This window comes from Ascaphus truei, chromosome 17, assembly GCF_040206685.1.
Source record: "Ascaphus truei isolate aAscTru1 chromosome 17, aAscTru1.hap1, whole genome shotgun sequence".
Taxonomy (NCBI): Eukaryota; Metazoa; Chordata; class Amphibia; order Anura; family Ascaphidae; genus Ascaphus; species Ascaphus truei.
This window is the reverse complement of record NC_134499.1, coordinates 43611212-43633598: the sequence shown is the minus strand read 5'-3', so window position 1 is coordinate 43633598 and position 22387 is coordinate 43611212. Positions and strand designations below refer to the sequence as shown.

At 46.1% G+C, this 22387-nt stretch overlaps 1 protein-coding gene across 7 annotated transcripts in view; it reads left to right on the top strand.

Annotated features, from left to right (window-relative positions):
• Positions 1-22387, top strand: part of IQSEC1 (IQ motif and Sec7 domain ArfGEF 1) — a 435749-nt gene that overhangs the window by 315002 nt on the left and 98360 nt on the right. The window contains exon 1 of one of the 7 annotated variants that reach the window (XM_075574985.1): positions 18704-18964. The exons of the other annotated variants lie outside the window; for them this stretch is intronic. Coding sequence (XP_075431100.1) covers positions 18900-18964 — 65 coding nt within the window. The 5' untranslated portion in view covers positions 18704-18899. Of the gene's footprint in view, positions 1-18703; positions 18965-22387 lie in introns of those variants that run through there. 7 annotated transcript variants of the gene reach the window in all.

The window sequence follows — 22387 nt, the reverse complement described above, 5'->3', positions numbered from 1 at the left end:
CCTTTCACAATGCCAACACGAAACGTCCCACACTAAGGGGCATTTGAACAGGTGCCGGTAGGGGCTACCGTACCCATTTCGGCATTTCCTTCCATTGACTTCAATGGGACTAACCACCGGAACAAGTGCCCCTAAGGGTCCCAAATCTTACTAAAATCTTTTTAACAACACACTTAAACCAAGCCCTTTTCCAGTCACAATGTAATTTCTGCATTACATATATATAGTATTTATACTTTTATACATTTTATACATACGTTTAACATACATTTTATACTATCCACATTGATTTATAGCTCCTGTTACTGCTGCGTTCCTCGCCCCAGGATAACATAAAACATTGTGTGGATTTAAAATAAAAAGCTGTCCGTTTAGTTCCAAGAGGAGTGTGAGACATTGTCCTCACAAAGCAATGTGTTGCCATGAGGTAACTAGCCCTATCTACTGCTGGTTATAATCATACTGCTGAGCGTCCAAAGCCTGCGTCGCCAATGTAGGAACCACAGTCCCACACCGTAGAAAATATGGTACATTCCTCCCTCAGGAAAGAAGTGATGCGTTCCATAAGCATTATATGCTTTTTCCTTTATCGTGGTGCATATACAGTGGCCAGAAAGTTTGTGATCCCCTTAGGATTTTCACATATTTCAAACCTAAAATGTGGCGCCCCCATGAGCCACAATGACTTCAACTGCGCGTTTCCTGTAGCTGCCGGTCAGTCTCACATCGGGTTTGAGGAATTTTGACCTATTCCTCCTTACAGAACTGCTTCAACCCAGTGACATTTGAGTGCTTCCTTGCATGGACATCTCAAAGACACCAAAACTTCTCCACTAGATCAGGGGTGTGCAAACTGGGGCCACCCTAGAAATTCTCGCGCCCCCCAGTTTGCGCACCGCTGATCAAAACCACTGGATACAGAGGAGGCGAGATACTGTGTCTCATCTAAACCACTGGATACAGAGGAGGCGAGATACTGAGTCTCATCTAAACCATTGGTTATAGAGGAGGCGAGATACTGTGTCTCATCTATACCATTGGATACAGAGGAGGTGAGATACTGTGTCTCATCTAAACCATTGGATACAGAGGAGGCGATATACTGTGTCATCTAAACCATTGGATACAGAGGAGGCGAGATACTGTGTCTCATCTAAACCATTGGATACAGAGGAGGTGAGATACTGGGTCTCATCTAAACCATTGGTTATAGAGGAGGCGAGATACTGTGTCTCATCTATACCATTGGATACAGAGGAGGCGAGATACTGTGTCTCATCTATACCATTGGATACAGAGGAGGTGAGATACTGTGTCATCTAAACCATTGGATACAGAGGAGGCGAGATACTGTGTCTCATCTAAACCATTGGATACAGAGGTGAGATACTGTGTCTCATCTAAACCATTGGATACAGAGGAGGCGAGATACTGTGTCTCATCTATACCATTGGATACAGAGGAGGTGAGATACTGTGTCTCATCTAAACCATTGGATACAGAGGAGGCGAGATACTGTGTCTCATCTAAACCATTGGATACAGAGGAGGTGAGATACTGTGTCATCTAAACCATTGGATACAGAGGAGGCGAGATACTGTGTCTCATCTAAACCATTGGATACAGAGGAGGTGAGATACTGTGTCTCATCTAAACCATTGGATACAGAGGAGGTGAGATACTGTGTCTCATCTAAACAATTGGATACAGAGGAGGTGAGATACTGTGTCTCATCTAAACCATTGGATACAGAGGAGGCGAGATACTGTGTCTCATCTATACCATTGTCTTTTGCTGCTACTTGCCTTGCATGTGAACTTTTTCTACCAACTAGCAATGTGTCAGATAATAAAATATGCCATTTTTATGAAACAATCAAATGCATCACAAATTAAAATAAGGATGTCATAGAATGTGAGTTACGTAATTAAGAAATATGTGCAGTATTTGTTATAGTAATATATAGCAATATAGTAACACTTTATAGGAGATGTGTGCAGAGGTTTTTAGAACAGGAGACATTTTTAAAGAGAAAATAAGCTTTTATTCACCGATAGGTGTAAACAAAACACATATTATGTCTCAGCAAAAGGAAAGTATATCCCAGGTGGAACGGTATAAACCGCGCACTGCGTGCTAAACAGAGGAAGAGACGAACGTTTTGCGTTCCAAAAAGGAAAATAGCTGACGAGTGCTGGATCGCTGAAACAATATACTTTATTCTGCAACATACAAGTGAACAAGGGACGTGAGAAGAACGCCCGACGCGTTTCGTGCATCAGTGCACCTTTTCAAGCACCTTCCTGTCTTCCTCCGTTTGGCACTCAGTGCGTGGGTCATACTGTCCCACCCGGGATATACTTTCCTGTTACCATACCCGGACTGCTTGCAAAGAATCCAAATTACTTTATCTACACTACCTACTAATGCTCTACGGGCTGTATTTGTTCTTGCTAATGGTCTAGCTACAGGGATTGTTTTATTAGTGAGTTTTGGGTGTCTGGATCACCACTTTATTGGATGTTTCAGACATCCCCATGTACTAACTTTACATAATACCTTTATATGGGAGCCTCGGTGACCTGTTCACATATTGGACATGTGCTTATTTACCTGGATTTACCAACAAATGGAAATCTTTATCTTTAATTGTTGAGAAACATTAAGTTGTGTTTTGCTATTCACATATTTGGATCCTCTAGAGCTCTGATTTAGGAGGCAATTCCTCCGTTTTTTCTATGTCTCAACAAAACAGGGTTAAAAGAAAACAAACAAAACAGGGCTAACGCCTTGAGAAAGGCAGTATTACTGCTGAAACGTTGGATTTCTTGGCACATTAAACCCTTTTACTGCTGTTTAAGACCGTGTGCCTGCTTCTTCTCCACTGGATCATTTTGGGGACTTCAGGAGCTCCCCAGAACCAGCGCACCGGCAGCTTAGTACCCCACTATCACCTGATTGTCTGAGTGCGTGCACAACCCTCTTTCTCTGTGTGATCAGGTAGCCATGATGTATAAAAATGTGCGCCTGGAACTTTTATAGTACAACTGTCATTTATTCGTGTCTGAACGCACAGGGACCGGCGCTCACACACATAGTGACCCCACTGCACTTTATTTTATATCAGGCAGACAAGAACTCGCTTCTTCCATCAGTGCCGCTCTTCACACTCACATGGAGGTATTGTTACTTAGTTACTCTACGTACGTGTGGGACCCGGCCCCCCTTGTAGCTTCGGGATCATCGTCGGTATTAATCCGATTACTCTAGTCCACTATGGGAATCCTGGAGTGTCTGTCCTACGTGACCCAATACCTTTGGCCTGTTTGGGAACTGCCACGTCCATACAGACGGATGGGGAATTTTAGTGCACATCCGTGGTTAGAGCTGATCCACAGAGACACGGGAGCCCTCTTTCCTGAGGCCCTCTGTGGTGTGACGTACTCCTTTTCTTTAACTATTCAGGACTCATTGCTTCTTTTTAGGATCCTATCTTAATGGGTACTGTCCCTATGTTCAACATAATAAACAGGGGTCTGTACTATTACTTTATACACATGACTTATCTACTCCCCCCGCGGCTCCTCTACTCTTATCCTCCTGGAGACTAACCTTCTGGAATCTTCTCCCTCACTTAAATACTCTTCCATGACGTCAGAATCCCCATGGCAACACAGGGTGAGGCCCGGCACATGTTAACCTGGTAGTAACCGTCTAGGAAGTGGTTTATATGTGCAAACAATATTTTTTAGCTAAAACTTTAAGGTGACATTTAAATATATCTGATGCTTTTTATTTAAAAAAAAAAACAACCCTTTTTTTGCAAATGCATATATTATTAAGTTATGTTTGTCCATTAGAACAGGGGTGCACAAAGTTTTCTCTCCGCGCCCCCATGCCAACACTCCCCCCCTGCATGCGCCTCCCTCTTACCTTGTCTCCGGCATTTCTGATGTCACGTGACACCGCGTCGCCATAACAACGCGTCTCCCAAAGCCGCCGGAGATAAGGTAAGGGACCTTACAGAGGCCTCACCCACTACCCTGGCATTTAATTTAAATGCCTTCAGGAAGAGTGAGGGGCCTTTGTTACCGCCGTGCCCCAACCAGAAAATCTTGCGCACCCCAGCATTAGAAGTTATCACAACCAGTGTTGGGATTCAGAAATGTAAGTCACCCGTTCTTACCGTCATCCTGGCATCTTCCCCTGAAATTATTTCACGCCGACCGCCGACCGGACAGGTGAGAGAATTAAGCATCGGTTCGGAAAACTTGTGAAATTTTAGTTATGGGTTCACACAGACCAGTGCGAATCGGCGAATTGGCTGAATCCCACCATTGATCACAACCACAAACAAATGTACGATATCAATTCTGCAGGATCAATTCAGGTTTACTTAAGGATAGTAGGATGTTTCCATGATAAACTGGGTGGTATTGTGATAAACTGGGTGGTATTTCTGCGCCTAACCAGAAAAACACTTTTATACATTTGATGGTTTTGTGTATGAAATGTGTATTAAAGGGGAAGAGCGATTCAGGAAGGCTGCGAGTCCCAGGAAGAGTAATTTGTTGACATTGGGTAGGAAACCGATGCAGTCAGCAGATGTAAGGAATGCCTAATGCTCGCACTGCAGTTTGGCAGAGATTACAGGCACAAAGGATCCAGCAGCACACACATTCTAACCCAAACTAAAGGGAATGAAAGCGTTAGGATCCTGCTGCATAACAAGCCTAGATCTGGAGATTCCGTCTGAACTATCTTCCCGAGGTGGGCTGTGATATGAGGAGATTTACTTGGGCAAAAGAAGACAGGACAAATAAGTTATGGCCTGTGTGCCAGGAACATGAATAATGATTTGTTAAAGGGCTCTACATATTTTATATTCATAATTGATGTTCTTTCTCTTACTTTTATCCCTAGAGGGTATGATTTTCAATCAAAGCCACGGTCATTCCTAGAAGGCAAAAACACTCCTATCTATCTGTGTGTGTGTGTGTGTGTGTGTGTGTGTGTGTGTGTGTGTGTGTGTGTGTGTGTGTGTGTGTGTGTGTGTGTGTAGGGGGCAGGGGAAGCTGGGGGGGGGGGGCGGGGAGGGGGAAAAGGTGTGGATAAGAACATTGGCAGAGAGGCAGGCAGGATAATTACAAACAATTGTGATAGTGTGTGAGAAAACCCATATCCGCATTAAGTCCTCTTGTTTTGGTGTCAAAGAGTCTTATCATTCTGAGCTCAAATGTTTTCCGTTCTTGGGTGCGTTTAAACATTCCATTGAGGATTTTGCTTTTTAAATCATTTATGGAATGATCTGGTTGTGAGAAGTGATGTCCCACAGGTGAGCAGTATCTTCCTTCTTCGTGATGGAATATAGAGTGTCTGTGCATATTCATTCTTCCTTGTAGTTTTGGGCTGGTTTCCCCAATGTAGCATCCTTGGTCTACACCATCCCTTCCCCCTCCATGCTGTTACTTGTCACCGTTTTATTACCCTTCCAATTTCTCCAAACATCCCTTTGTCACCCCAACTTATCTAAATCTCTGTTTTTTCTGCTTTCCAAACCTCTGTTTTAGCCATAGATTCCTTTGTAAACCAGTATTGCTGACCTGAGGAATTTATTTATTTATAAAATATTTTACCAGGAAGTAATACATTGAGAGTTACCTCTCGTTTTCAAGTATGTCCTGGGCACAGAGTTAAAACAAATAATACATGGTTACAAATACAGTTACATAAATGAACAGGGTATACATTATATTCAAGGAATATAGAGGAAGAGAGGAGAACTCTCACAAGCTTGTCTTATGACATACCTTTTTTATTTGGACTAACAATTTATCACCTAGTACTGTATACATACAGTTAGGTCCGGAAATAATTGGACACTGATACAAGTTTTGTTATTTCTGCTGTGTACCAAAATAAATTAAAGTTACAGTTGCAGTCTATCAGCTTTAATTTGAGGGTATTCACATCCAAATTGGAGGAAGGGTTTAGGAATTACATCTCTTTAATATGTAGCCCCCTCTATTTCAAGGGACCAAAAACTAATTGGACAAATGACTCAAAAGCTGTTTCATGGACAGGTCTGGGCTATTCCTTTGTTATTTCATCATCAATTAAGCAGGTAAAAGGTCTGGAGTTTATTCCAGGTGTGGCATTCTCATTTGGAAGTTGTTGCTGTGAACCCACTACATATGGTCAAAGGAGCGCTCAATGCAAGTGAAACAGGGCATCCTTTGACTGCAAAAAATAAGAAAATCCATCAGAGAGATAGCAGGAACTTTAGGAGCGGCCAAATCAACATTCTAAGAAAAAAAGAACGCACTGGTGATCTCTGCAACACAAAAAGGCCTGGACGTCCACGGAAGACAACAGTGGTGGATGATCGTAGGATCCTTTCCATGGTAAAGAAAAACCCCTTCACAACATCCAGCCAAGTGAAGAACACTCTGCAGGAGGTAGGCATATCATTATCCAAGTCTACCATAAAGAGAAGACTTCACGAGAGCAAATACAGAGGGTTCACCACAACGTGCAAACCATTCATAGCCTCAAGAATAGAAAGGCCAGATTAGACTTTGCCAAACAATACCTAAAAAAGCCAGCCCAGTTCTGCAACAGCATTCTTTGGACAGATGAAACTAAGATCAACCTGTACCAGAATGATGGGAAGAAAAAAAGTATGGAGAAGGCTTGGAACGGCTCATGATCTGAAGCATACCACATCATCTATAAAACACAGTGGAGGTAGTGTGATGGCATGGGCATGCATGGCTTACAATGGCACAGGGTCACTAGTGGTTATTGATGATGTGACAGAAGACAGAAGCAGCCGGATTAATTCTGAAGTGTATAGGAATATATTGTCTGCTCTGATTCAGCCAAATTCAGCGAAGTTGAAAGGACGGCGCTTCACTTTACAGATGGACAATGACCCAAAACATTCTGCGAAAGCAACCCAGGAGTTTTTTTAAGGCAAAGAAGTGGAATATTCTGCAATGGCCGAGTCAATCACCTGATCTCAACCCGATCGAGCATGCATTTCACTTGCTGAAGACAAAACTTGAAGCAGAAAGATCCATGAACAAACAACAACTGAAGACAGCTGCAGTAAAGGCCTGGCAAAGCATCACAAAGGAGGAAACCCAGCGTTTGGCGATGTCCATGCGTTCCAGACTTCAAGCAGTCATTGCCTGCAAAGGATTCACGACAAAGTATTAAAAATGAACATTTTATTTATGATTGTGTTCATTTGTCCAATTACATATGAGCCCCTGAAATAAGGGGACTGTGTATGAAAATGGTTGCAAGTCCTAAACGTTTCATACAATATTTTTGTTCAACCCCTTGAATTAAAGCTCAAAGTCTGCACTTCTATTGCATCTTGGTTGTTTCATTTCAAATCCATTGTGGTGGCGTACAGAGCCAAAATTATGAAAATTGTGTCAGTGTCCAATTATTTCCGGACCTAACTGTGAGATATACATCACATGGTTCATGCATGTAAGAGTAATGATTCTGCAGGGCTGCACTATGTATTGAAATTCTAGCTGGGTAGATTATGATTGTGTCTAAATATTTGTTTTGCACATTTTAATTAGAATTTTCCCTATTGAGCATATTCCTCAACACCATATATCACACACATTCACTAACCTCTTAGTAATTTGAGTTAAAGTTAAACCTAATCTAATATCCGTGTACAATTCATATCCCTTTACAAGACGAAGTCTGAGGAATAATTAATGATTTGTCTCTAGATCACCAGGGACTGGTCTGTCTGCCGCTGAGTTTGCAATAACTAAGTACAGCAGACATATTACTGGCAGAAGTAAGGAAGTTACAGTAATTAGTATGTTGATGATTATGTTTCTCTTTGCTAATTAAATGGCAAAAAATTATGCTCGGAGCACTGCAGGCTTTTCATCTTTCTAGAAATGACTTTCGTTGTTTTGCCTCCTTTTTACTCTGCATTCCACCTTTTAGTTTTAGCAAAAGAAAAATCAGAGGTGTTTTTGGTAACTTAATTAGACTTCACTCCGCTGTAATTCAGAATACAGTCTCTCCATTACTTTGGCAGCTTTTATCGGTCAAAACTAGTAGTAAAAATAGCACCAAAGGTATCAAAGGATATTAATCACACCGTGTACGTGTACGTTTTGTAGCCAGGAGACTTTTACAAGTAAATCCCTTTGAGGCCCATAACATTTGCTATTCTTTCCTTTTTTTCCATAACATTTGCTATTCTTTCCTTTTTTTCCATAACATTTGCTATTCTTTCCTTTTTTTCCTGTAGAGGTGAAGTGCCACTTACTTTGGTACAACTTTCCCTCGTCCTCCCCATCATATATTTAATTGTGAAATTGTCCACTAGTTTTGGACACATTTCGTTAGGAGACGTGTTACGGATACAGTAGCTGTCTTTGGGATTTGCATTCCTAATTGCTGTTGCATTCTCATCAAAGCAAACAGTTCACTTGTTAGTTTCTTTAACAATAAAGGTTTTTTTTTCAGCAAGTACTATACCCTCAGTGGTAAGATGCACATGAATTAAAGTGTTAGACTGGAGTATCAAGGGCCCCCGGGAGGAAACAGATTGTAGGAGCCCACTACAGAGCCATAATGGATATACAGTGAAATCTATCAAGGGATTGCACTGGAGCATACATATATAGGCTCATACATGCATTCCCTTGTGCATATACATACACACTGTATACACATAGATGGACACACTTTACATACACACTAATACACAGTGCAGGCTGACTCTCCCTGCAGCCACACAGACTCACACACTCACACATTGCCATACGGGTCAGGAGGACATTTCCACAATCTGGACCTTAAGGGGCCACTGATGACGTGGCCCCTGGGAATTCCCATATTACCCAATGGGTTAGTCTAAGGCACAGTGTTTCCACCATTCCAGACCAACCCTCCTTCCGGTCAGAGGCTCACGCAGAAGATGGATGGAACCCCTCTCAAACCACACAGACATCACACTAAAGAAAGCCCCTGCCAAGCTTCAACTGTGAATCTTACCTATGGATGTCGAATACAAGATATCAATCCCCCACATATAACCCCTTAAATATGTCTCTACTATTGGTTCATTTCACTTCAAGGAGTGAATTTCCTTTTAAGCAACCAGGCTTGCCACTCACACTAACAGCTCCAACTCTCTAGTGAGGGACACTCATTCAATTCTGTGCAACATACCAATCTCTGTGTGTGACAGGAGGGGCTAAGCAGGCTATCTAATAACGTTTGTAAGCCCTCTGGTTACCCTTGAACCCGTTATGTCCCTGGTTGCTACTTAAGCACCATAAGCCAGGGACCAGGGATAATACATGATGAATATTAAGTGGCCCTGCTTTCTTCTATTTCATGTTCCCTTGGCCCTAGAACTGTGAGATTTCTTGTGTCAGTTTTAGGGGGATAATAGTGAGCGCATATCGTTACGCCCGTCGCTCATGCGATTTCTGCACATAGTGATTCTGGCGATGAGGAGGAGTGGCTATGATGTTGTGAAGTTGGTTTGCCGTGATTGGCTGAACCGCTCGTGACGCGGTCGTCGCTTGAAAAGACAAATTGTTTGTCTCTTCAATACGCGGTCGCACCTTCGCACTCCGATGCGTGCGCACCTGGAGCAGCCTCATAGGTATTCTGTTATTTGTTCTTATCGCACACACGCGCCATCACATGGACTATAATCACAGCTAAGGCTAGGGTCCCGCTGCATCCGGCAGCCCGCGTGACCGCCACCCACCAGCCCCTTCTCTCCTCTCTAGTCTAGTCGGCCCCAGTCCCTCCTCGCTGCCTGGCTCACTTCGCACTGTGACGCGTCAGCCAGCAGGGGCTACAACAGGATTGTGTTCCCGAGCGGCGACGCGTCACGTGGTGCGCCAGAGAGCCAATCAGAGGATGTTTAAACTCTGTGGGCAGGATTAATAGTTAAAGCATCCGCAAAACTTACTACATACATGTAATAGAAGATAAGTAGCACGTTATCTTTCAGCCAGATTGTTTTAATTCCACTAGTTTATATTCCTGCTAACGTGGTTTTGTTATGTGGCTGTCCGTCATTACACAAGTAAAGAGGGAGTTGTAGACATTACAGTTAATAAAGGCCTTTGCCAGCACAATGTTAAACTCCTGGGACTAAATTCTTGATAGGGCTAAACTGAGCATTACTAGATTGGGAGCGCGGCCGTTAGTCTGTCCGCAATGGGAAAGTCTCACGCAGCCTATTAATACCGAGCCCACCTGGCCCGTTTGGACACGCCCACCTCCCCCCGTCATGGCCACGCCTAATCGGCCCATTTTGGCCACGCCCAGCACTGAAATAAGGAACCTGCAGATCGCGGTGAAGAGCCTTGCATGCGCCGCCAGGACGCAAGGTGGGCGCACTGACGCGTGCAGCGGGGCCTTAGCCTTAATGAGTCCAGATAATATTTCATGGGTTCTCCAGCTATTGCAGGACACTTGGCCCATAAGGTGGCAAAACCTACCGGGGATTTCACCTGTTAACCAAAAGTCGAGCCCGAGGCTGCAATAATATTATGTAACACTGACAGTGTACGTAGCACTGTACAGGCAGTCCTCGTTTTACAACGAATGGCTTATCCAACGCTATGCAATGCATACCTATGTTCATTTTTACAACGTCAAAACGGCTTATCCAACGCTCTTACGACGCTTTGCAAAGTTGTTTATGTATATATAATATATATTATACTATATAATATATTATATTTTTATATTATATATTATGTTATATTATATATATAATCAGTGTTCGACAAACCTATACATTTGCTCGCCCTGGGCGAGTGGATTTAACCCCCGGGCGAGTAAATATTGGCCCAAGCAGCACACGTTTGGTACTAGGTGGCGAGTAGATTTTTTTGTGTGGCGAGTAGATTTTTTGGTGATTTCTCAACCACTGTATATAATACAGTATATACACTATATAATGTATGTGTGTGCTGCATATCTTATTGTCTGCGTAAAATATTTTGTGTATTTTAGCATTAAAAATGCCTTCAGGAACGGAACCTTTCATTTAAACAGTGTTCCTATGGGAAAGTGTGTTTCGCTTTACAACGTTTCACTATCCAACGCCATTTTGAGTAACGCATTGTGCCTGTATTCTTCCCTGAGCAGCTTACAATCTAATAATTGGTGCCTGAGACACAGGAAGTGACTTGCCCAAGGTCACAGAGAGATATTATTAGTCTGGCATCTAAATCAGGTTCTCCTATAGGTAATATTTGTTATTATTTGGGTTATAAAAAGAAAGATTTTTCTCTAATCTGGCACTGCACAGACCGCTGTTTTGTGTATTTAATAAATAGTGTTCGGTAGCATGATAACACGTCCCTTCTCGGTGGGGTTGCTACTTTAGGACTGAGACTGTGGAGAGGTTTCTTGCTGACTTCCTTCCTGCGTTTGTTCTAGTGAAGAAGAAAGTGCTGGAGATCCAGGACAAGGATTTCTGCCTCTCCAACTAATGCCAACATTTCTATATCGTTACAATTTGTGTTACTTTTAACTACATTTACTTCCTGTTTTATCAATGCAGTAACATCACCACATAAAGGGCAATATTTACTAAATGTTAGTATTCCACAAGCAGCGGCCGATGTGGGACGATACTACAAGGTTTATTTTAAAACACAGAGTTTTTTTTTTACAAACTTACAATTGCACATTTTTTTTAAGGATTACATTTTTTTTTTAGAAAGCCTGTTCCCTTACTCAGAGGATCAATGACATAATGCTCATGGAAAAACTTACCTCTTTCCTGAGACACACAGTTAAGAATGCCTATAAAGTTTCAAGCACTGGATAAATATCTAAGTCAATAAATAGAGTTAAGAAGCTCAGACTCAAGAGTTTAAATTTGTTCTTAGCGGGGCTCATAGGAACATTCTCCTTGTTGTTTAGTCTGGGTGGATGTTAAGAGCAGTTTCTAGTTAGATTCGGGAAACATATCGTCTCTGGAGTGCTCTGGTAATATGTGTGTGTGTGTGTATGTATGTGTGTGTACATGTATGTGTGTGTGTGTGTGTAACAGACTTATCTCTGTTTAAATAAAGCAGCCTCAGAGCTCTGAGAATCCAGCAGAGAGAGAGTTAATTGCAGCCACTCAATTAACTAGTCTCCCCCATGGACTAATGAGAGCTCTGTAAAAAGCCTCATGTGAGACACAGGAGAGAAATTCCTCAGCTCACATAAGGAGAAGGACAGACCAGAGATTTCCTTACACCAGCGATGCGCAAACTCCCCGCTCCTGCGCCCCACCACCTGCTCCCACCTCGCGTCACGTGACCCGCAGTGTCATTTGACATCACATCTACATGGCAACGGGCGTCATTTGACGCTGCGTTGTCATAGAGACGCGTGACCAGAGCCTGGTAAGTTTACAGAGGCCTCGCGCTCTTAGCGCGGGGCCTTTGTAAATGCCACGCCCGCCCAGAAAAGTCTCGGGCCCCCCCAGTTTGCGCACCGCGGCCTTAGACCACAACTGGGCTGACCGGAGGAAAATATGATGTCTTGAAGCATACAGCCCGTTTCTCAGTGTACAAGGAAAAACCATCACCTCTTATGGCAAATGTAATACATTTGGTATACATTGTGGTTCAGTAACTGCCAGAGGTTTACTGATTACTGTAACTTTGCCATATTATCCTTCGTAATAAGGAAAAGGACAGTTTATCCATATCATTCCTGACTAAATCAATAGGAATGGAAGTCCGTTATTGTAGCAAGTAATCTAATAGTTGAAGCTATTTAACTTTAATTACATTCTTCCAATAATCCTTTTTTTGAGACCCACTTTGCCTAACATCATAAGAACATAGCATCCCATAATTTGAGGTTAGGGAAATGGATAGTTGCTTTAGTTTGTCATGTATTAAGAGAGCAGTAGATTTCTGATTTATTAGTCCTGATTATCAAACGCATGTGACTTACTCTTAATCTCATTATGATTACCTCAGAATAAAATTGAGTAGTGTAACACATTAGCTCCCCTTAACAAGGGTAGATTTGCTGTAGGTTGGAATACCTTTTATTGCAGCATCATGAAAGTTCTTCATGTGTTACATTTTAGTGCACAAATGCTTTCAAAACCTCACAGGTCTTCTCTCATACAGTATGTCCCCTTGACGAGAAATCCTGTGATATTTCAAAAGCTCTGCGCACTACAATGATGAATGCTGAGGTTTCAGAAGCTTGCTACAGTCAAGGGGAGACTCCTGGAGCGGGTAGGACCTTGGTGGCCGGAACAGCGGGGAGCAGGCAAGGATTGTTTGGGTCACAAGCAGGGTTCGGTGGCAGGCAGCAAGCTGGATCGTCGTAGTCACAAGCAGGGTTCGGTGGCAGGCAGCAAGCAGGATCATCGTCATCACGGGCAGGGTTGGCAACAGGAAGGCAGGAGCAGGGCAGGGGAGCAGGAACTGAGACTAGGGAGCAGGGACTTAGACTAGGGAGCAGCAACAGGACTGAGACTTGCTAGCAGGAAACAGACTGGGGCAATCTAGATCAATAGCAAGGGCCTTTAATAAGTAATCAGGACTACAGGGAACAGGTCAGATCAGGGCAGCAGCAGAAGGAGTCAAGATCACAAAACAAAGGCAAGGGAGGAACAGGAAACAGGAACTATAAGGACAGAGGACAGGAGCAACAAGAGGAGACAGAAAGACAGAGGAACCCCAGAGCAGACAGAAACCAGCAGCACACCCAGTGGACAGAGAAAGGAACTATGGTTAGGAGCTGGATGTTTATTTATAAAAATGTTTTACCAGGAAGTAATACACTGAGAGTTTCCTCTCGTTTTCAAGTATGTCCTGGGCACAGAGTTATAAAAAATACATGGATACATTAAAAGAACAAGGTTTTTCTTACTTTTGAAAAAAACGAGCAATAAAAATTCACAGACATTTCATGGACAGATAGAGTTGGAAAATTGGGTACAGGGGATAAAGGGCTTGTGAGTTTCAGATTGAAATAGAGCAGCTTTAACATCACCAAACGGCAGCAAGCGGCTCACACCCTTTGGCTGCCCTTCAGGCTGTCCGCCTTTGGGGCAACGCAGATGTACACTGGGGTGGTTGAGATTGAATCTGTTGCAGCTCTGATCAAAAAGTTCTTTGTGTCCTCTTGGCTCATTAACATTCCAGTGGGTGGGGTTGACGTTCCATAAAGTACAAGCACATGTTAACCCTTAGCACGCTGGTCCTGTGCAGAGGGGAGCAGCTCTTGGGGAGCCCCATCAGGCTATCTGCCTTTGGGGCAACGCAGATGTACATTGGGGTGGTTGAGATTGAATCTAGGAGACCTTGACAGCTACACTACAATGACTAGCTGAATAGCAATGAATTATGTATTTTATGCTCACTTCTCATCACGGGCAGATTTAAGGCAAATATCGGCCCAAGCGATTTCTTTAGTAGCGGCCCTCCTCTGCCTACGATGTGACGTTACGTTGTCATGGGGCCGCATCACCATGTGATGTCACATTGTCATGGAAATGCATCACCATTTGACACGGATTTATCCTTCAAATAAGGCAGTAGTTAAACTGTACAAAGGTAACTTTGAAACATGGAAATAAATGAAAAAATGCAATTAAAATGCTCAGTGACAAATTTGCATCTTTTTTTTGGCTGGCGGATTTTGGTGCAGGTAGGCAGAATTTGCTTTGAGCTGTTGTAATATTAAGGTTTGCATCAATCAGATCCGCCAGGACTGAGACGGCTGTCAAATTTGCTTTGTGTTGTGGGGCAAATCGCGGCATCTTGATACGTATCTCCAGTAATGCTTTCAGAATTATATATACTACAGAGAGCCACACCCTAATGCTATATTACACAACATGGAAACGGAGTCTCCACTGGTCTTCCAAAGATTATAACATTTATTGCACATTGCTTGTGTAATACATGTTATCATCTTTGGAAGACCAGTGGAGACTCCGTTTCTATGTTTGATCTACCTGTGTCTCCGCACCCTGTGGGACCATTATTGCTGTGCACCCGTGGTGATTTGTTACCTGGTATCGTGAGTACACCTATCTTGAACTCTATATAATAAAACAGGTGGTAATTATTGTATGACCCGCACCTGGACATTTTGCAGTGAGTTACAAAGGGTTTAAATGAAGAACAATTACACATTTTTTGTTCACGTAACAGGACGTCTCCCATAAAAATAAAGTTGTCTGACTCGGAAAATAAAAGGCGATTATGAAAATATTTTAGTTATACTTCGGACGCTGATCCTCTTTGATGGCAGAGAGAATGGCCAACAATTAAATCAGCAGAGTCCAAAATGCTCCCCCCCCTTTAATATGTGCATCAGTCAGTGTCAGTGCAGCTGAAGAGGACCAAAGATGCAAAGTTCTGTGGGGAAGATCATGTGACCAGGCAGTCACTAGATACAATTGATGCACTGCTAGAGAGAGAGCAGGGCTCAAAAGGGGGCATGCCTGTTTCGGAAGAGGATGTGACTTTGTAAATGGTTGCTATAGAAACAAAAAATGCTTGTTACATTATAATACATTAAAAATGTCATTCACAGTGGTTTAAAAAAATGCTACAAGAATGTTTTCATAGTACTGAACTGATTTATTAAAAAAATATATACATGCAGAATATTGCTTGGCCTGCAGCTTTCATAGCACTGCGATGGCAGGTTGGACACTAAACTGGCACTGCTGTCAAAAGCGCTTGTAACACAACTGAGCTGTAATGCACTCTAAACTCTGGCTGGGAAAGGGTTAAAGAAACAGAGGAATGACAAGCAGCCAGAGAGAGTTAACAGGAGCAATGCAAGAGGGGTTACTGTGTCACACCAGAGATAAGTGCAGCTGAATAGCAATGAAGCAAGTCTTTCATGCTGCCTTCCCAGCCTGAATACTCTATTAATAGAGCTGCCAAGGGACTGCACTCCTCCATCACATGCGAGTCTCCCAGCAGCAGCACATTCCCCTCTGCCTGACACCCCCCTCTCTGCATGACACCCCCCCCTCTGCCTGACACCCCCCTCTCTGCCTGACACCCCCCCTCTCTGCCTGACATCCCCCTCTCTGCCTGACATCCCCCCCTCTCTGCCTGACAACCCCCCTCTCTGCCTGACACCCCCCCTCTCTGCCTGACACCCTCTCTGCCTGACATCCCCCCCTCTCTGCCTGACGTCCCCCCTCTCTGCCTGACGTCCCCCCTCTCTGCCTGACGTCCCCCCTCTCTGCCTGACACCCCCCCCTCTCTGCCTGACGTCCCCCCTCTCTGCCTGACGTCCCCCCTCTCTGCCTGACACCCCCCCCTCTCTGCCTGACATCCCCCCCTCTCTGCCTGACATCCCCCCTCTCTGCCTGACATCCTCCCCTCTCTGCCTGACATCCCCCCTCTCTGCCTGACATCCCCTCTCTCTGCCTGACATCCCCTCTCTCTGCCTGACATCCCCCCCTCTCTCTGCCTGACATCCCCCCTCTCTGCCTGACATCCCCCCCTCTCTGCCTGACATCCCCCCCTCTCTGCCTGACATCCCCCCCTCTCTGCTTGACATCCCCCCCTCTGTGCCTGACATCCCCCTCTCTGCCTGACATCCCCCTCTCTGCCTGACATCCCCCTCTCTGCCTGACACTCCCCCTCTCTGCCTGACACTCCCCCTCTCTGCCTGACACTCCCCTTTTCTGCTTGACACCCCCCTCTCTGCCTGACACCCCCCTCTCTGCCTGACATCCCCCCCTCTCTGCCTGACATCCCCCCTCTCTGCCTGACATCCCCCCTCTCTGCCTGACATCCCCCCTCTCTGCCTGACATCCCCCCTCTCTGCCTGACATCCCCCCCTCTCTGTCTGACATCCCCCCCTCTCTGCTTGACATCCCCCCCTCTGTGCCTGACATCCCCCTCTCTGCCTGACATCCCCCTCTCTGCCTGACATCCCCCTCTCTGCCTGACACTCCCCCTCTCTGCCTGACACTCCCCCTCTCTGCCTGACACCCCCCTCTCTGCTTGACACCCCCCTCTCTGTCTGACATCCCCCTCTCTCTGCCTGACACCCCCCTCTCTGCTTGACACCCCCCTCTCTGCCTGATATCCCCCCCTTTCTGCCTGACATCCCCCCCTCTCTGCCTGACATCCCCCCTCTCTGCCTGACATCCCCCCCTCTCTGCCTGACATCCCCCCTCTGCCTGACATCCCCCTTTCTGTCTGACATCCCCCTCTCTGCCTGACATCCCCCTCTCTCTGCCTGACACCCCCCTCTCTGCTTGACACCCCCCTCTCTGCCTGACATCCCCCCCTCTCTGCCTGACATCCCCCCTCTCTGCCTGACATCCCCCCCTCTCTGCCTGACATCCCCCCTCTGCCTGACATCCCCCCTCTGCCTGACATCCCCCTTTCTGTCTGACATCCCCCTCTCTGCCTGACATCCCCCCCTCTGTGCCTGACATCCCCCCTCTGCCTGACATCCCCCTTTCTGTCTGACATCCCCCTCTCTGCCTGACATCCCCCTCTCTCTGCCTGACACCCCCCTCTCTGCTTGACACCCCCCTCTCTGCCTGACATCCCCCCCTCTCTGCCTGACATCCCCCCTCTCTGCCTGACATCCCCCCCTCTCTGCCTGACATCCCCCCCTCTCTGCCAGACATCCCCCTCTCTGCCTGACATCCCCCCTCTCTGCCTGACATCCCCCCCTCTCTGCCAGACATCCCCCCTCTCTGCCAGACATCCCCCCTCTCTGCCAGACATCCCCCCTCTCTGCCTGACATCCATTCCTCTCTGCCTGACATCCCCCTCTCTGCCTGACATCCCCCCCTCTCTGCTTGACATCCCCCCTCTGTGCCTGACATCCCCCCTCTGTGCCTGACATCCCCCCTCTGTACCTGACATCCCCCTCTCTGTCTGACATCCCCCTCTCTGCCTCACATCCCCCTCTCTCTGCCTGACACCACCCTCTCTGCTTGACACACCCCCTCTCTGTCTGACATCTCCCTCTCTGCCTGACATCCCCCTCTCTGCCTGACATCCCCCTCTCTCTGCCTGACATCCCCCTCTCTCTGCCTGACACCCCCTCTCTGCCTGACGTCCCCCCCTCTCTGCCTGACGTCCCCCCTCTCTGCCTGACGTCCCCCCCTCTCTGCCTGACGTCCCCCCCTCTCTGCCTGACGTCCCCCCCTCTCTGCCTGACGTCCCCCCCTCTCTGCCTGACGTCCCCCCCTCTCTGCCTGACGTCCCCCCCTCTCTGCCTGACGCCCCCCCCTCTCTGCCTGACGTCCCCCCTCTCTGCCTGACGTCCCCCCCTCTCTGCCTGACGTCCCCCCCTCTCTGCCTGACGTCCCCCCCTCTCTGCCTGACGTCCCCCCCTCTCTGCCTGACGTCCCCCCCTCTCTGCCTGACGTCCCCCCCTCTCTGCCTGACGTCCCCCCCTCTCTGCCTGACGTCCCCCCCTCTCTGCCTGACGTCCCCCCTCTCTGCTGCTTCCTGTTCCTTCCCTGTGAAAACAAAAATACTGACCAACAACCCAGAGTGGTTTAATCAGCGCAATCCCTCCTCTTCCTCCTCCTCCCTGAAGCATGTGTTCCCCAGTCACACCATCTCCCCCCTCAGCCTGGGAGGGTGGGCCTGGCTGTCCCTGGGAGGGTGGGCCTGGCTGTCCCTGGGAGGGTGGGCCTGGCTGTCCCTGGGAGGGTGGGCCTGGCTTTCCCTGGGAGGGTGGGCCTGGCTTTCCCTGTGTCTCCGTGCAGCAGAGGAGAGCCGGGGAGAGAGGGGCCCGGGGAGGCACAATATCACTCGGTGGCCTGCAATGGTGATCTGAAGCGGGGCAGGGGGGCAGGAAGCAAGGGGCAGGGAGCGGTGTTCACCCTGTCCTGTTGGCTGCACACAAGCATGTGGTGTTTGCACTGTAACGCAGAGAGGAGCCAGTCTCTGCTGGAGCTGCAGCCTGACAGCTGGTAAGTAACAGACAGTATATATATATATCTCTATATATATATATATATATATATATATATATATATCATTATATTCTAACAGCTCCAGCATAAAACATCCCTTCAATTTTATATTCTGTAATGGGGAATAAATCCAGGCTGTGATTTATTAAAGCTATTGATATGACTTGCAGTTAATGATGGTAATTAGTTAGTGATCTTGGTTTGTAAGGGGTGTAATTAATGCAAACCTTTATATAGACAACAGTAAGGCTATGAATCAATAAACTTGTATTCAAACTCTTACTCAAGACACCACACACTCAGGTGCTACTCACAGCAGCCCTCCTAACATCACTTGTGCTACAGTTATAATATTCTTTGTGTTTGTAGTAAAATGACATTTGTGGCCTTTTATCTCGGAAATATTACATTTTTGGATTTCGTTTTAAGAAAACGTTTACAGGAGTTAAAAATAGCAATTTTTTTTATCCTATTTACCGTGGTCATTCATTATTTAAAAAGGAGCGGTACTGTACCTGGTTAACAACAATGCAAAAAAGTACTGACAGGAGACTAATGTCATGTTTTGAAGGAGGCTCTTCTTTGTAGAAATGTGTATTTGTTTTAGATCTTGCACTCCTTGCTCTTTCTTACTCTGGAATAGTGCATTGTGTTGAACAAATTGCTTTTCATGCTAGTTCTGACATAGCAAAATCAATGCAAATGTCTCTTATGACCATAGACTTTGCAATATTTACTACCGGTATAAAATATTGTTTGCATAGATACAGTAGCAGAGTATGCATTAATCACATATATACCTTTACGCATACGTATTGTATATTATATACGTCCAGCTAAACGTTCTCAGTTCAGCGTGTGTGCAAAGTGCTTGCAATACTGTTAATAAATGACACTTAACAAATTCAAGCAACAGAACTATTATTTTACAAGGTATGTAGCACTCTTTCTTTCGCACTTAATTTGCGTCATGTACCAAAAGTATAAAGAATAACTAACAAAAGACCTGCTGATGGTACCGTCCTGGCTCCTGGAAGCCAGCGTGCAGAGATTCCCAGTGCTATTATGTGCACTTCATTGTATATGTTTTCTTTTAACATTTAACAGATGTAATCAGTTTTGTTTTGGGAGTTATGTAGCAATGTAATGTAGATGTTTGTTCACAAGAAACCCCATTGGATGAGAGAAAAAAGATGGGCCTTCAGTATGTGCTAGCGCAGGGCAACCAACTCCAGTGCTCAAGGGCCACTAACAGGTCAGGCTTTAAGGATATCCCTGCTTCAGCACAAGTGGCTTAATCTGTGGCTTTGTCAATGACTGACCTGTGCTGAAGCTGAAGGGATATCCTTAAAACCTGGCCTGTTGGTGGCCCTTGAGGACTGCAGTTGGCCGCCCCGACTAACAGGATCTATGAAATAGGTTTATTTCCTCATAATCGTGGCGCTAAAAAGCAGTGCGCGCCATAATACCGCAGAAAGGAAGATCGATGTGACTGCCGCTCCAAATGAGAGAATTTTGTAAACTCACCAGCTGATTTAGAAGTTAAAATCCATTTATTCAGCTACATAGATAGGACTTTGTCAAAGATAGGACAAAGCTCCTCCTCCCACACGTTTCACGCCCACTGTGGCGCTTTTTCAAGGAGTGAAATGTGCGTGATCTGAAGGAAGGTTTGTATGTGACTTTTTACATACGATGCGCACTTAGGCTACGTCCATAGCAGGGGAAGCCGTGCTGAGCCGCGCGGACGCTCCGCGCTGAGCCCCTGCATCCTCAATGAGGATGCCTTGAGAGGGGGCTCACGCGAGCGTCCGCAGGCGTGCTGAAGAGTTGGAGGTTTCAGCTGAGCGCCAAGCTGTTTTTCAGCGCGCTGTCGGCTGAAAACCTCCAATCACAGCAGCGTCAACGTGACGTCGGCGCCGTGACATTGACGTCACTGCGTCGCGGGCAATTGGCCCAGCGACGTCACTGCCCCGCCTCCAACCACCTCCCCCCGGCTCCCCCCGCGCACGCTGGCTCGCCTGCAAGTCCGTGCAATCGCGCTGACTGAAGCAGGCGAGCCTCAGCATTAGCGCGCATCCGCTCTCCCCACCCCTCTATGGCCCGGGCCTTATGCTGCGTGTTAGGCTGCGGGGTATGCTGTGTTATGCTGCGGTTATGCTGCGGGGTATGCTGCGGGTATGCTGTGTTATGCTGCGCGGTATGCTGCGGTCAGGCTGCGGGGTATGCAGTGTTATGCTGCGGGTATGCTGTGTTATGCTGCGGGGTATGCTGGGGTATGCTGCGGTTAGGCGGCAGGTATTCTGTGTTATGCTGCGGGTATGCTGCGGTCAGGCTGCGGGGTATGCTGCGGTTAGGCTGCGGGGTATGCTGTGGTCAGGCTGAGGGGTATGCTGCGGTCAGGCTGCGGGGTATGCTGTGGTCAGGCTGCGGGGTATGCTGTGGTCAGGCTGCGGGGTATGCTGCGGTTAGGCTGCGGGGTATACTGTGTGTTATGCTGCGGGGTATACTGTGTGTTATGCTGCGGGGTATGCTGCGGTCAGGCTGTGGGTTAGGATGCGGGGTATTCTGTGTTATGCTGCAGTCAGGCTGCGGGGTATGCTGCGGTCGGGCTGCGGGGTATGCTGCGGTCAGGCTGCGGGGTATGCTGCGGTTAGGCTGCGGTCAGGCTGCGGAGTATGCTGCGGTCAGGCTGTGGGTTATGCTGTGATTTTGGCTGCTGTGTGAGATTCTTTCCTTTATTTCCGTATTTAGACGCAGTCTGTGCAGTATATTTAGCAAATGGCTAGAATAATTGTCATAATATTGTTGTGAAGGTTTTATTAACAGAAGGATCGTACGTTTTATAGGCCTAAGTGTTACAGAAAAATAATACATTATCTACCCTTCTGTTCCTTTATGATGCACAGTTTGACTCTAGCATTGTAAGTGTATAATTTTACAGTTTATAAATAAAGCATTGATTTATGCTATCAAGACAAAGCTGTTGACTTATTTTAATTTATTGCGGAATTGATGTGATATTTTACATAGACTAAACCTTTCAATGTATACTTTATTCATTTAAAAGGTTTCCCAGTACATTTTTACTCGCTCTTCTTAATCCACCTGTCCTCCTAAGCTTCCCATGGGGTGTTTTACTGCTGTTTGTGGGGTATAACTGACTGGCACAGTGTCTACAATGGATTCCCTGACAAAATAAATGGCGCTGGAGCTAAACCCTGTGCTAATGTAAGACCCCCACGGTTACTGAGACACTGGTTTCATTACCAGTGTCACATCCTGGACATTTCAATTGTTGTCCAGTAGGAAGATGCGGGCTCCTAATGGCCTGTGGGACCTGCAAGATTTGGTGGTCAATTTTGATTTGTCTAAGGGGAAAGAAAACACGGGCAATGAAACCTGCTAGTATCTTGGGGA